Genomic DNA, 15,345 nt, shown 5'->3' on the forward strand with positions numbered 1-15,345 from the left:
CTGATTTTTTCTTTTCATTTTTATTAGTTTTAATATCTCTACTAGACATAAAATAAGTTACTAAAAGTATAAGTGTCAGTTATATACTTACCCCAAAATTTTTATATTTTATTTCATTATGAAATCAGTTTTTGATGCAAATGAATTCAAAATAATAAAAGTACCAATAATTGAATTAAGTGGAAAAAGGGTAATTTTCCAAAACAACAAAAAACAAGCTGAGATTTTGTAACTAAATGGTATATTTATTAAATGAGTGTAAAAAAGATAATTATAGAAAGTTCATTAATGGTAGAAACTTCATTAATTGTAGTACATTATTAATTCATATATAATCATAGTAACTACATTAAATATATTTTCTATAAAATATTACCTTTCATACGTTCACTGAATTTGCCGTTTGGCTACAATATGACTACCTCAGTTTGCTATTGTTTTGTAATATAATCTTTTTTCCAATTATAGAAATAGAGATATTCTATTATAACAACAATATCAATGACAATAATTAAAAAAGTAATAACAATAGCAATAACAAGAATTATAATTAAAAACAAGAATATGAATAGTTATAATAACAATAATTTGATGATAATGATAAAAATAGTAATTATAGTAATGATAATGGTAAAAATAGTAATAACAATAATAATGATAATAATTAGTTAGTAATAATAATAATAATAATAATAATAATAATAATAATAATAATAATAATAATAATAATAATAATAATAATAATAATAATAATAATAATAATAATAATAATAATAATAATAATATAATAGTAATAACAATAGTAATAATGATAATAAATGCAATAATATTAATAGAAATATGATAGTTGTAATCATAACTTCAAAAAAAATAGTATTAGTAATAAAAGAAATAATATGTTTTACAGTTACAGTTTTAGATCACTAAACTTTGAATTATGAATAACTACCATTACACAGGATTTTGGTTATATTTTCGGCTGATATCAGCAATGATTGGGTTTTTAGTTGGTGCATCTGCAGCTATAAGCTTTGCTATGGTCTTCTCAAATGTGCATTGTGCAATCTGGGCAGCTGTTTCTTCTATACTGGCATTGATAGTTTTTATATTGCATATTGCAGTGCGAAGAGATGTGACATTTTCATTTTCCAGACAAAAATTTTTATTTTTAATGATAACAGGAATATTCTTTGGTGTGGTTGGATTTTCAGTAGTTATTGGATTTCTCATTAAAGGAATCCTTATTCATGAAACAGGTAAATATTTCAGTCAAAAAAAATTTTTTTCTTTCATGAAAGTTGTTAATTTTATTCTCATATTATTTATAGTTTTTTTTCTTTTTTAAACTTTATTATCAAGAAATGTTTTAGTAAATAAACTGTCACTTTCTTAAAATGGGTTTAAAAATGTTTAAAAAAGTTAAAAATGTTTAAAAAAGTAAAAAATGATTTTAAAGTCATTTTAGATTAAAAAATAGTTCTTCACATCTAAAAGTATGCATAAACTAGAATACAGGGTTTTGAAAAGAAAAGAAATCATAAGTTGTTTTTTTTTCAAAACATAAAAGTATGACCATATTTTATTAAAACATACCTTTTTTTTGCATAACATGAAAAATATTTCTTTATAAGTAATGTTACTAACAAGTTTACTAGTTCATTACTTTTTTATTGAGTTTTATCAAATAAATATCATAAAAAGGCTTCTGTAAGCCTGTTTGATCATTTTCTATAAAATGTTTTATAAACTACACAATGTTGCATATGTATACATACATATACATGCTTTAGTCTGCTACATTTTTAAATTTATAATAACCAACTTAAAAAAATATTAAAAAAAAGGCTGCTCATAAGTTTGCACACTTCAAATTAAATTAGTTTTTAAGGCAAAGTTAATAGGGAGTATGGATTCCTTTATTCTTCATACAATATTCAGTCCTTCAAATGCTATTGACAATACTTAATTAATAAGCTGTTAAACGATTTTTCCAGATTTGCAGAACTGAAAAATTTGCCCCTCAAATAATAAAAATTCACCCTACATAACTTGGTTATTATTCAGATAATTTTAGTAAAGTATCATTTGAAGCAAAATATTATTTGAAGCCACTTTCAACCAATTCATTAATGACATAATGACTCTTGAAAAGTAATGTATCTTATTATTAAGTATTGTTTTATTTTGGCCTCAAAGTATTGCATGTACATATAACCTTACAAAATCACCCCACTTTAACCTTCTATTGAAGCCACCAAGATGTAGAGTTTCTATACATTATTGAATTTCAGATCTAAATGGCTATTTTCCTATACTTCAGCAAGTTTTAAGCAAAAGTAGCCAAGTAACATCAACTGCAATTTTTTACTCCCAAAATTATTTTTTAAAGTATGAAAGAAGAGGGCAGACATTACAGAAAAGCCAAATATTGCCAAAAAAAAAAATGTATTTGTGTAAATTGTTTAATGATAATTTTTTTAAATCATTAACTGTTCCTGTTTATTTAAAAAAAATAATAACAATAGATTATGCTTAATCTTTTTTTTTTCTTTCTTTTCTTCTTTTGTCATCTGTATATTTAAATATTTAAATTGACAACAGAAAGGTTGACAAAGAAAAAAACAATTTGCTGCCTGAATGTTAAATCTAAAAAAAAGTATTGTAATTTAAATGTTAAGTCTGCTAAGCTTTTGATCAGCAAAGGTTTTTTTGTTTCATATAAGTTTACTTTTTTTACACACCAACACTTTTTTCAATTTGAAAAAATACTCAATCAGTATTTAAGGTTTTTCAAATCTATTTATTATTATACCTTTTTTTAATTATTATTATTATGCATTTTTTAATGTCTAAAAATTTTGTCTGTAGGAGTTAAAATACATGGATCTTTTATTGTGACAGTTTGGGGGTTTATGACATGGAAATGGGGTTACTTAATGTTTTATTATGCACGCAACTATCAAAATGCATTGAACAATGTCAGCACTGAAATCTTGTCATCAAATTCGATTGATTAATAGTTCAGGTTATGGTTGATGTCTATTGGCTTGAGTTTTTCTTTTTTGTTATTTACAAGTTTTTTTTATATTTCTTTCGTATTTTTTTAAAATTTATATATTGATGTTTATTTAAAAAAATTTCATAAGTGTTTTTTTCTACAATTATGAATTTTGAATTTAACAGTTTCTCTGTGCGGAGATTTGTCTTAAGATCATTTGAATCTGTCTTTGGGGATTTTGAGAATTGTTTTTTGAGAAGAAAAAAAGAAGATACTGAAGCTTTGTTATTTCTATTCTTTTTAATAACATCTCCTTATGATGCATCAAAGTAGATATTCTCACAACTAAAATAATTTTTAAGGTGCCTTTTATAAATAGATGATTAAATCTCCTTCAATTTATTTAAGGGCTGTACATTGATTTATTCATAAAGTATTATAAATAATATAAAAGTAATTTATAAAAAATTTAAATTATATTTCACATTTTTGAAAAATTTAATTGTTTGTTTTTCATTATTCAAACTATAATTTAATACATTTGTTTTCCTATGTATTAATTCTCATTAGGACTTTAAATAATTGCCAACTTTTCAACTTTTTTTAGATTTCTTTTTTAAAGTTTTTTAGGGCTTAGTTTTGTTAATTCTTTTCTTTTTTTTTTTTTACTTTTGCTTAGATTTTTTTTTTTTTTTAAATTTTCCATTTTTCTTAATTTTCTTTTTTTTTCTTGATTTTCTTCATTTTTAAAATCTTTAATCTTTAATCTAGTATTACAAAATGAAACTGCGAATAAAATACCTTGATAAAAGACTAACTATTGACATAAATGAGAATGAAGATGTGGCAACTTTAATGGTTAAATGCCAAGATATTGCTCCTCCTGGGTATATTTTATTCTGTACATGTTTTCTTACTAAGATTTTGTTCTTGTGAAATTCTTTTATTTCAAAGAAAATTTTGCCTGTTTGTTTGTTTTCAAGTGTTTGGTTTTTATCAATGAACAATCACGAACCTATACTAGAGCACACAAAAAGCCTAGCAAGTTTAGGTTTAGTGTCAGGCGATCTTCTCTATATCATACTTCCAGCAGAAGATTTAGAATCTACATTGATTAATTTGGGATTTAAAAGAGTAAGTATTTATTTGCCACAGTGTGCTGTTTTTGCTGTTTTTCTGTGTGGTAATTAAAAAGCATGGAAAAGTTTGGTAACCTTTTACAAGTTTTTTCCTTGTTTTTTTCTCATTTGATTAAATTGTCACATATTTTCAAACTATTTGTAGTATAATTAACATCATAACAACATTGTTTACAAACTTTTTCTAATAAGCTCTCTTCATATTATCTTTAAGAAAATATCTTTAATTTATTTAATATGGCAAAAACTATATATGCTGGTTTATAAGTAAAGACTTTAAGCTGTTTGAAAGTATTAAATGATTAGGCACTTTTTATTTAAACAACTAAAGTTTTAATGAAGTCTTTTTTTTTTTAACTTATCATTTTTAAGGCACAGAAAATGAAATGTTAATTTATAAGTTGATAGAAGTAATAATTTCCAATTGACAATCATAAATATTTTACATAAAAAAAGGAATTTGAGTAGTAGGCATTTACAAAAAAGAGACCATCTTATACAACTTTCTTTAAACTAAAAGTGGTTAAGTATCAATAGGAGTATAATAATTTAGCAGCTGGAAAGGATTTTCAAGTCAATAAAAAGCTTGTTTAAGAGTGGATAAAACAGAAAGAGAAATTCAAAATACTACTAAAATAAAATAAGCAATTTACAAAAAACCAAGTTGTTACTTTGAAGAAAAATTGGACTACTAAGAAAAGAACATTTGTTAGTAATCCGATCGGGGAGAAGAAAGCTTAAGAAAGCAGCTCTACTACTAAGCAGCTTAAGAAAACCAGCTTATTAGTAACAAGTTGTTAATAACAAGAGATTCTATTTGGCTTAAAAAAAAAAAGTTGCAAAGCCATACTTTAAAAGTATAGCAAGAGAATATTCTTGGTGTTTGAGGCTTATGCAATATTTTTACATAGGACTTCATGACAAACCAAAAGTTTGCTAAAATTTCCCAGAAAAATTTATTTAAAAAATTATTCAATTTTTTATTATAGGTTTTTTTTATAAAAAAAAAAAAAAAAAAAGAGCAAAGTTCCTACAACTTAGTAGATATTGGTAACATAAAAAGGATAAGAAGTTTGTATATGTTGAGATGCTAACCTTAAAAATAGTAATAACATTAAAAAATTATATCATACAAAATTTAAAAACATTTAAACAAAAAAACCACACAAAAAAATTACTGAAACAATAATACCAGGAGCTTTTTTTTTGAAATCCAGAAAAATGCATTTTGGTTTTGATTTCAAAACTTTTCTTAAACATGCAAGCATAGTAAAATAGTCAAAGGTGGAAGTTCTAACTCTTCAGTTAAAAACAAGAGGCTGGCTTACAGATTGACAGGTTGGCTTATAAAATGTTATATAAAGTAATAAAGAGCTAACTTATCCTTTAAAATATTGAAAGAATTTGTGTAGCAAAGTATAATCACAGTTTAATCTATCAAAGTCCATTGTTTTTTGATAAGTGAGCAGATTTTTAGTCTCAAAAACTGAAGACAACTGAAAAAACAAAATTTTCTGTAAAGAGTTTCCAAAGTTTGCAAAGCAAAAGATTAATTAAAATCCTGGTGTAAAGTTAATACAAAGTATCTATTGCTGACTATGAAACATAGAAGATAAGTGTGGTGGTATTGAAAAGTTTTAGTTAAGGTTCAGTTAGTCTAGTTCATCTTTAAGGTATCATAGATCATGATTCCACTGTCAAAAGAAAAAAAATGAGGAAGGAATTTCTAGCAAGATAATTAATCCATCAGGCTTAATAAAATATTGAGATAGATACACTTTTTACGCTTGTACAGGGTGACCGGAAAGTTCTGTCAGTACTTCACAATCAATTTATTTTTAATGTAATATACATAAACTACTGAAATTACAGTAACAGATCAAGTAACATATGTAGTGTAAGTATACCAATATTATTCAAATTGGTCTCTCTTTTCAGTCCACTGTCAATGATAATCGATGACGCCATGATTGTATAATGGCAGGAATTGTTTCCATATGAAATTTTTCCTATGATAGATGAGTGGCCTCCGCCCTCTCCCGACCTGAATCCACTTGATTTCTGTGTGTCGGATATTTTGGAGTCCAAGGTCAATGCTAAACAATATCACAACTTGGCCTCCATGAAACGAATGATGATCAGCAAATGGGAAAAATTTCCTATGGAAACAATTTGTGCCGCCATACAATCATGGTGTCATCGATTATCATTGACAGTGGACCAAAAAGGAGACCAATTTAAATAATTCTTGGTATACTTACACTACATATGTTACTTGATCTGTTACTGTAATTTCAGTAGTTTATGTATATTACATTAAAAATAAATTGATTGTGAAGTACTGACAGAACTTTCCAGTCACCCTGTAGATGTTTTTCTATGTTGATGTCAAGCAGTTTTTTATTTTAAAAAGTTCCAAAACAGTAACTTTGTTCATAGCTTATTGGCTGAGTAGCTTTTAAAATCAATAGTTGCTTAAAAATGTCAGGGCATATAAATATAAATTTAGAAACTGATTAAAGAACCTATTTCTATTCATTCATTTTTCATATTTTATTTTAAAAATACTTTTTGAAAAAAAATAATAAACAAGAATTTTGTGTTTTGGCAAAATTAGTAAAAAAAAGAATTATAAAGAGGATTGCTTTTAAGAAATTCTCAAGCTTTTGATTGCTACTGTTTAATTTGATATTATAAATAAAGTACTTAACCTTTACTAATTAGTTGTATTTTTTTAAAATACTGATGTGTTATTTTTCTGTCTGCTTTTCAAAATTTTCATTTTCCTTTTTTGTCTCATAGGATGATATTCATAAAGTGTTGAATACATTCGGAGCAAAAAATCTGGATGATGCTTTGGAGCTGCTGGCAATGCTCAATGACTCAAAGCCTCAATCTTCTTCAATATCCAGTTCAACCATCAATCAAACTTTAGTTAAATCCTCTAGAAAGTCTGAAGAGATAAAAAAGCCTATTAAAGGTGCTGCAGTTGAAGATACAAAACCGATTAAGCAAATCAGGTTTTTTTCTGTTAATTTCTGTTAATTTATATTCATTTCTGTCAGTTTATATTCACTTCTGTTGATTTTTATTCATTTATGCTAATATTAATTTCTGTTAATTTAGATTCATTTCTGTTAATTTAGATTCATTTCTGTTAATTTAGATTCATTTATGATATTTATGCTAGAGAATGTGGAATTTACTAAAGCCACTAATCAACAATAATTTTATTGTTGCTTAGTGGCTTTATATCTAAGATTATTCTTTTTAGCCATCCCCAAAAGACAGTTCAGTTAAGTTCTCATGATAGCTTTATTGAAGCAATAAACGCTTTGCTTAAGGAAGAGAATTGTGAAACAAATGCTGATTTTCTGTGTTTGGCTTTACATGTTTTGATGTCAATCAGTGGCTTCTTGATTTTGGTTAGCTATTTGATATTATGTTTAAATATAAGATCAATATGTTTAGCTTAGTTATATAGAAAATATATTTATTTAGTTATGGTAGATAATTAGGTGCATAGTTGGCAATGCTTGTTAAGGCATTATAATAAAACTGTTCAAATTGTCTGTTTTGTATAAATGTAACTGAATTGTTTTAGATCACATGATCAGAATGAATTTTTCATAATTCCCAAGGAGTAATAGATCCTGGAAGAAAGTAATAAATGTTAAGATAATAGCCTGATCACTGGTTAGTTGTCACTGGGAACAAGCTAGATTTTAACAAATTTTCTCCCTAATTAGCCTGATTGCCTTCTTTCTAGTTTCTTATGCACAAGAAGTTTAAATCCAGTCTTAAGGAACCTGTGGTAGATGTTGTACACAGTCTTGCATTGGTTTTTTGTGAGTACCAACTTCTTTATGACAGTTGAAGGTTGATCTCCTTGTTGAAACAATGCAACAGTTGTAATACAATGGTCTCTTTTATTTATTGCTGCAAGTTGAGGAAGAGAGAATAAAGATGTGACTGCAAAAAATCCCTTAACCCTTGGCAGACATTTTAATCACTTAACAAATATGATTAGCAAAAAAAATAAAAGAAAAAGCTAAATTTACACCAGCATAAATAGCATATTATGCTGGTGTAAATTTAGTTGAATCACCATGTGCAATCATAGCAGTCTTTGTAGGTTATTATCATACTCGGAGTGTATTGTTCAGAATCAATAAAAATCAGTTAAAATTTTTTTTTTAAGTTTAACCAATAATTTTTATCACCAAATAACTAAGCTATATACTTTTTTTTAACTTTTTATCACCAAATATATAAGCTATATACTTTTTTCTTAAAATTTTATTACCAAAAAAAAGCCTAATGTTTTGTTTTAAATGTTTCCTGTTCTTCAAAATGAACAAAATAATTTGTTATTGCTACTGCTTTTTTGTATAAATTGATTTTTTTAATGGCAAAAGTTGGCCATGAAAATTTACTGAAGATCCTATGGTTTATATATTTTGAACATTAGTTTTGAAATTTTTTGCAGAACTGAAAGCAAATGTTTAAGACTTTTGTATAAGCAAAACTTTAGTTTATATTGAAAAAAGTAAAAATGTTTTTTAAAACAGGGTTTACAAATTTGGTTTGAAAAACAAGGAAGAGAATTTAAAAATACTTTGGAAAGTAAATTTATTATAGGATGGCTGTTTGGTGTAAAGAAGAAGAAATGTTTATGAGTTTTCTTTGAAAAAATGAAAGAATATTTTTCAGAATTATAAGCTGTAAATATATGTCACCTAATATATATATAGCTAATGTATAACATATAGCATATGATATAGTAGCTCAATATGTATTAGTTTTTATGGCTTAAGATTTATTTACACAGTCCATATTTAAAGTGACTCAGCATTCATTAAACTATATTTTTATAGTTTATTATTAACTTGATGGTTTTTTCAACGATTAAAAGTACAAAAAAATTGTTTCTGAAAGTAAAAGTTCTGTTTAAAGTTAATTTGAAGTTTCAAATAAAAATATTCATTTTTCTACTTGCCTGTTACGCCAAACATTGGTTTCCAGGGAAATGTCCAAAAATATTTCTAACTAAAGCAATTAAGCATCTTTAAAAAAAAATACCCAGCAGAATATATATTAGCTGAAAAAGAGTCAGACTGAAAAAAAAATTGATTGAAGCATCTACTGCTTCTACATGCAGCTGGTTTGAAAGAACAGTTAAAATTACTTGATGAAAAAAAATGTTATGGATCTTAGAGCAATCAAAATCCAAAAATGCTTTGGAGAAGTGATAGTGTGGTTATTCAACCATATACCATTGTAGACAATCTTGGCATTAAAAAAAATTCTTCAAACATTTTAAGGCAAAAGTATGATAATTTCAAAACTGAAATTTTTTGGCCAACTATTTGGCAAATTTTGGCTGAACTGACTGTTCCGTGCATCCCTAAAATTATGTATTAAATTAAGTATTAAGGACAAATGAAATACTTTTTCTGTAGAAAAAATATTTTAGATAAATATTTATCTATAGCCAACCACATCAAATGCAAAAGATCAACAACAAGTGGTAAAGCCACCTTTTGGTTGGAAAGATTCACTTAAAGGGTTTTATAGATTAAATTATGTGCATTGTTTATCTGAGGATATATCATGTTGCATCTCATGCACTGTGTTTGGACAAGCAATAGTTGCGTCTGGTAAACTTTTTTTTTATTAATTTTTTTCAAAATGATGTAAATTATAATATAATTTAAAAATCTGAAAAAGCTCATAAAAAACTTCAAACTTCTGTTATTTATAACTTTAAAAACATTACAAGAGCAAAAGTAAAGCTAATTGTGTGAAACTATCTACAGCAGAATTTTTAAACAAAAACTCAGAATGTTATAACAATATTTTTGCTCATATCTTTTCTTTTTTCTAGGTACATTATTAAATGCAGATGATGCAAATGTTTATCAAACAAAGCTAATAATCTCTGAGTATGTAAATGAAATCAATGGAGCAGGTGGTTATATGAAAACTACTTATTATCATTTATATTATGAATTGGTACTTTGTGTGTTTACATTATTTTTTGTACATTACTTTATATTTATAAATACTTACAATAGTTTGTGCTAGTAAAATTAAATTTTCTTATGTTATGTTTAGAATTCTTAGGTTTATTAAAAAACTAAAAAAATTTTAGGTTGGGAGCTAAAGAACATTTCTAGCTTTTTACACAGAGTAAAAAACCACATTGTGGTACGATTGTGTAAGGATATTAGATCAAGTATGTTTTATTTAGTTTTTTCAGTGCAGCTATTTGTAATTTTTTGTTTACTTCATTTTTTTGTTAATTAATCATCATCATCATCATCATCATCATCATCATCATCATCATCATCATCATCATCATCATCATCATCATCATCATCATCTGATTCAAAATTTTACTTTTATGAGCAAAATTTTGTAACCATTTTGAAATTGTGTTGCAAAGCTAAAAGGGTTGTTAGAAGCCTATAATTGACTGAACTCATTTATTCTCATATACTCAATTATTTTATTATCATAAACTATAATTATTAAATTTTTGATACAATATAATGTAAATAATGTAATATATAATATAAAAATAATATAAAATGGTATAAAATTTTTTGATTATTTGAAATAGATATTAATAATTTAAATATTCTTCATTATGATAATGGTTATTGATGACTACATATGCAAATATTTATGCATGTTAAGTTATTGTTATATCATAATCATCAGATTATGACCATGTTCTTCATGATTTTTTTTTATCCTACCTTATTTATTTCTTAAAGAGTGCGGAATTGAAGAAGAACTTAGTTTGGATACTCTGCCTGTTGAAATTCAGGTTTGTTTCTTTTTTTTGATATTTTACTTCTTAATTTATTTTTAAATATTTATATTATAATGAAACTTAGCTTTTGAATAAGGAGTTAAGTTGCAAACTTATCCTGATTTAAATTCTATGTTAAAAAGGAAATAGATTTTTTATGTAATATATTTTTTTCTTAATGCTTAGCAAAGATTGGTTTATTACTTTGACTATTCAACACTTGGAAGAATGTGCTGTGTAAACCAAAAATGGAATTCTCTTTGCAGTGATGAAAATGTATGGAAAGCAGTTTATTGTTCATTATTTGGTAAGATTCGAGCTACTTTTTTAAATCTGGGCAGCCAATACTAAAATGTTTGTTCAAACAAATCAGTAGCAATTCATCTGTTTTGTCTACTATGTTTCCACCTTAGGCTAGAGTTTATATTTTACGACTTGACTTTGAATTCGTACCCTCAAATTATGTTCTTTTAAAACTAAATAAACATTAGGAACAAATGAATTCAATTAATTCAATTGGTCGTAAGATAAATTTTTTCTACTAAGTCCTAAATATTTGCAAATAATTCCTTTTAAATATTTACCAAATAATAACTCTTTAAGTTTTTTCAATACCTCAATGGTGTGCCAAATACTTTTAAAACTAAAATTTTTGATAATTTAATGCTGTAATTAGGTCAACCTTTTATCAAAGTGAGTTTTTTTAATAACTTTACCTAATTCTGTGTTCTTTTGTGTGGCTGATTCTGAAAGTAATAATAATAAAGTCATATCACTCACCAACTTCCTACAGTTTAATATATACACACAAAAATATTTTTTTAGCTATATTAGTAAATAGTAAATAATAGTAGTGCTATTAAATTCCAAAAAAAAAATTTCCTTTATTATTTATGGTTATTACAATACATTAGTCTCAACATTTTCGTTAGTAACAGTTTTACATTCCTGTTCTATTTTTATACACTTATGTAATATAATCTGGTGCACATTTCTAAAACTTCAATTAAAATAAAACAAGTTTAAAGAATCCATAACTCTGTGCAACCAGTTTAGTACTAGCTCAACAAATTATCTAAACTATCTTTTATGACATTCTGTTAGGGATTAGCCTTCTAGTTACTATCAAACACTGTGTGGCTCTTGGATTACTTTATATCATTATTTAGAACTAAATCAGACCATAGGTCTATTATCTGCTTCTGTAATGACAGAAATAAGGAAATTTCAACGTGTTAAAATTCTTTCAACCTTTTGACTATTTTTATGTTATTAAATAAAGTTTTTGAGTTAAAAAATTTTTATCTTAAGGTCGTGAAAAGCTTATTAATTGTGATGGAAGTTACAAAAATGTAAGTCTTTTCCATTCTCCCTTCTAATAAGGTTTTAAAAAGTAATAACTTGAATTTGTTTTTAAAGTTGTTTATGATTTTAAATATAGGGTGTAAAGCATCTTATTACAAGACAACAACAAGAAAGGTTGGAACAACTGGAAAGGTTGGAACGACAGAAAAAATATGAAGATTTTCTTAGAGCTAAAGAGTTTCAACCTGAATTTGGGGCAGATGTATTACATTATCCAAGTCCAATTGTCCCTGGAATAATAGGTATATTGCTATTTTATGTTAAATTTGCTGTTTTATATTAAAGATTCTTAAAGTTTACTTTTTTAAAAACATTTTATTAATTTAGCTTAGAAATATGTAAACTAAATTAATTTGAAAATCTTAAACATACTAAAATACTACACTTAACCACAAAATTAATGCACCACTTATAAATTCCTACTTATTTTGAAAAATATTATGTATTTCCCAGATTTATCAATTGCAAAGATAATGTTTATTGTTATGCCTTTAGTAGGTTTTATTTAATTTCGAAATTATAGCAATTTTTCATAAGTAGCATGTTTTGCTGTAATTAACCTCACTTCTCAAAGAAAAGTATGTATTGGTTTTTAAATTGTTTTAACAGTAGAAAAGATAACTGTCATTTGAGCAACACATCTGTTCGCAATGCAGCGTTCTAGACCAAATTTAAGTTGTAATGAATGTTGCAATTGTTACAGTTAAGGATTAACAAATCACAAAGTTCGTAGAAGATTTGGAGTGTCTCATACAACAGTCGGTAGGGTTCTACAAAGGTTTGTAGAGACTATTGATCACGCTAGACGACTTGGCCAAGGCAGACCACGAGCTACCAATGTCATGGAGAACCGGTTTTTATTGCTTTAAATACTGAGAGAACGGTTCACTACTGCACCAAATACAACTTGCTGAAGTCTCCAAATACAACTTGCTGAGGTTCATGGAACTGCTGTTGGTCAAGATACCATAAGATGAAGGCTTCATGCACTTTAAATTTGCGACCTCAGGCAGCAGCCATTGGTGCCAGATTGTCTGTATACCACCGAAGAAACAGACTGGCTTTTGCAAGGAGGCATATGAATTGGGAAATACATGATTGGGGACAGGTCTTATTTACAGATGAGTCAAGGTTTTGCCTTGCAAGTTCTGATCGCGAATGTACAGAAGACCAAATGAAAGATATTTTGCTTGTAACATTCAAGAAACCACTTTATATGGAGGCGGCTCATAGATGGTATTAGGCAGAATATCTTTAACAGCTCACACCAAGCTTTTTATTGTTGATGGTGGGTGTCTGATCTCTCAACGATACATAGCAGACATTTTAGAACCGTTTGTGGTACCTTTTGCACCATACATATTGTTACTGAATACTTATATAATATTAATATTCCAGATTTGGAGTGGCTAGCTTGCAGTCCAGATATAAACCCAATAGAGTATATTTAGGACAAAATGGGATGCCAGGTTAAAAGCCAACATCAACCACCTAACAGCCTAGACGAGCTGCGACAAAACCTTATCCGCATGCGGGAAGATATCCCTCAAGAAACAAAAAGATCTCTAATTGAAGGTATGCAACAGCGCTGTCAGGGTGTAATATAATTAAGAGGTGGCTACACAAGTTTTTGATAAATCAAAAATGTTTCAATTTAAGCTGTATTAGTGTGCATAATAATAATAACGATCATTTTAGTTTATTTTGTTAAACCATACTTTTGGTTTTAGTTTTTTTTTCACCATCCTCAAAGTTAATTTTATTATTATCATGGAAGTAACTGTGTTCATGTGTTCTATTGATATGTTTGTCAAAATATATGATAATATTGATGACAATTAAAATAAATCAAAATGGTGCGTTAATTTTGCGGCTAAGTGTATATTGCTCCATTGATAGTTAGTCATTACCTAAGATATATAAATATATAAGTGCATGTTGCTAGTATAAATAATTGATAAAGTCTGTTTAATAGCATTATCTAGTTAGTATTAATTGTTCTTCAGCATATTTGTGTTGTTTTAGGAGGTGCACGTGATCTCTATCCTTCATCAGGTTTTTTACCGTGCATTCCTGGTTCTTCCCCTAAGCCTCATGGTTTATTTAACCCTGCTGGTAGTAGAATTGGATATAGACCCCCTGGTGCACGATTTGATCCTTATGGACCTCTTACTGGGGAGGATGAGTATCATAATTCCAGAAGGCCACATCCTGATTTGTTTCAACCTCCAAGGTTTAGAGGTGACAGGTTTGATGATGGTAGATTTATATGAAAAGACTTTTAAATCTATATTCCTTACTGTAAATTTTATCTTGTAGAATCTTCTGTTTATATTATCTTAATTTTATATAAAATGAAATAAAATTTGATGAAAAGTAAAAGAATTTTTGTTTAAATCAGCTTAGCCAGGTGTAAATATTATTAAATGTATATATTTTTTATTTAATTATTCTTTTATATACTTGAACATTTTTTTTTGTTACAGTTAGAGTTTTTCACAATTTTTTAAATTTAATGGATGTTGCACAAGTTGTGATAAATAAATTATGTATGAGCTCCCTTGAGATATTTAGGCAATTTTTACATTCTCTATTTTATTCATATCATTTTCAAACAATTATTAACACCATATTTCACCACACTGCATAGTTGAAAAGTCTAAAGGAATCTTGTAATGGAAACATAAGTTTTCATTACAAGATTCATTAACAAGAAGCCCTAAGAGGATTATCTCAGTTTCAAGCTGTAATTTAATTAGGAAAAATTTCTAAAACAACAGTTTTTTATGTTTTTAAAAATTAGAAAAAAGGAAGTGATATTTTAAAAAAAAGTTTAGTATAACCTTATTTTGTTGAAAGAAGGAGAAGAAATATTACAGGGCTCTCAAAAAACAATCCAAAAAGTAAACAACTCTTTTTACCACAAAATTGTGTGATAATGTCAAAATTGTTTGATAATAGTGTTGAAACTCTAAAAGAATATCTGTTTACTTCAGGACTGTTTTGAAGATGTTCTAGCAATA

The 15,345-nt window shown here is 26.8% G+C and overlaps 2 protein-coding genes across 3 annotated transcripts; both read left to right on the forward strand.

Annotated features, from left to right (window-relative positions):
• The first annotated feature begins 875 nt into the window (after window positions 1–875).
• On the forward strand, window positions 876–3,256 carry LOC145186861 (heme transporter hrg1-A-like). The gene is made up of 2 exons (XM_080063151.2): window positions 876–1,256; window positions 2,869–3,256. The coding sequence occupies exons 1-2, from the start codon at window positions 938–940 to the stop codon at window positions 3,015–3,017; spliced, it is 468 nt and encodes a 155-aa protein (XP_079919277.2). The 5' UTR covers window positions 876–937; the 3' UTR covers window positions 3,018–3,256.
• A 264-nt stretch (window positions 3,257–3,520) lies between these two features.
• LOC145187105 (F-box only protein 7-like) lies at window positions 3,521–14,704 on the forward strand. Of its 2 annotated transcripts, none has more exons than XR_016454627.1 (12): window positions 3,521–3,885; window positions 3,982–4,132; window positions 6,940–7,157; window positions 7,412–7,562; window positions 9,632–9,797; window positions 10,025–10,152; window positions 10,292–10,375; window positions 10,920–10,972; window positions 11,144–11,264; window positions 12,269–12,309; window positions 12,399–12,564; window positions 14,348–14,704. XR_016454627.1 is itself a non-coding variant. In XM_090094478.1 (12 exons), the coding sequence occupies exons 1-12, from the start codon at window positions 3,779–3,781 to the stop codon at window positions 14,593–14,595; spliced, it is 1,590 nt and encodes a 529-aa protein (XP_089950604.1). In that variant the 5' UTR covers window positions 3,521–3,778; the 3' UTR covers window positions 14,596–14,704. The 2 variants fall into 2 exon arrangements, 1 of the variants encoding a protein (XP_089950604.1); XM_090094478.1 differs by having other exon boundaries at window positions 10,025–10,108.
• Window positions 14,705–15,345: the final 641 nt, after the last annotated feature.

This window comes from Hydra viridissima, unplaced genomic scaffold (genome assembly GCF_058129835.1).
Source record: "Hydra viridissima isolate aposymbiotic clone 2 unplaced genomic scaffold, HvirCarnegie_v1 scaffold_8, whole genome shotgun sequence".
Lineage (NCBI taxonomy): Eukaryota > Metazoa > Cnidaria > Hydrozoa > Anthoathecata > Hydridae > Hydra > Hydra viridissima.

Bases quoted from the DNA above. Each gene is read 5' to 3' on its own strand.
- LOC145186861 (XM_080063151.2), top strand. From the start codon at position 938: ATGAATAACTACCATTACACAGGATTTTGGTTATATTTTCGGCTGATA. The intron at 1,257-2,868 runs GTAAATATTTCA...TTTTGTCTGTAG, and splicing joins AATCCTTATTCATGAAACAG to GAGTTAAAATACATGGATCT.
- LOC145187105 (XM_090094478.1), top strand. From the start codon at position 3,779: ATGAAACTGCGAATAAAATACCTTGATAAAAGACTAACTATTGACATA. The intron at 4,133-6,939 runs GTAAGTATTTAT...TTTGTCTCATAG, and splicing joins TTAATTTGGGATTTAAAAGA to GATGATATTCATAAAGTGTT. The intron at 9,798-10,024 runs GTAAACTTTTTT...TCTTTTTTCTAG, and splicing joins ACAAGCAATAGTTGCGTCTG to GTACATTATTAAATGCAGAT.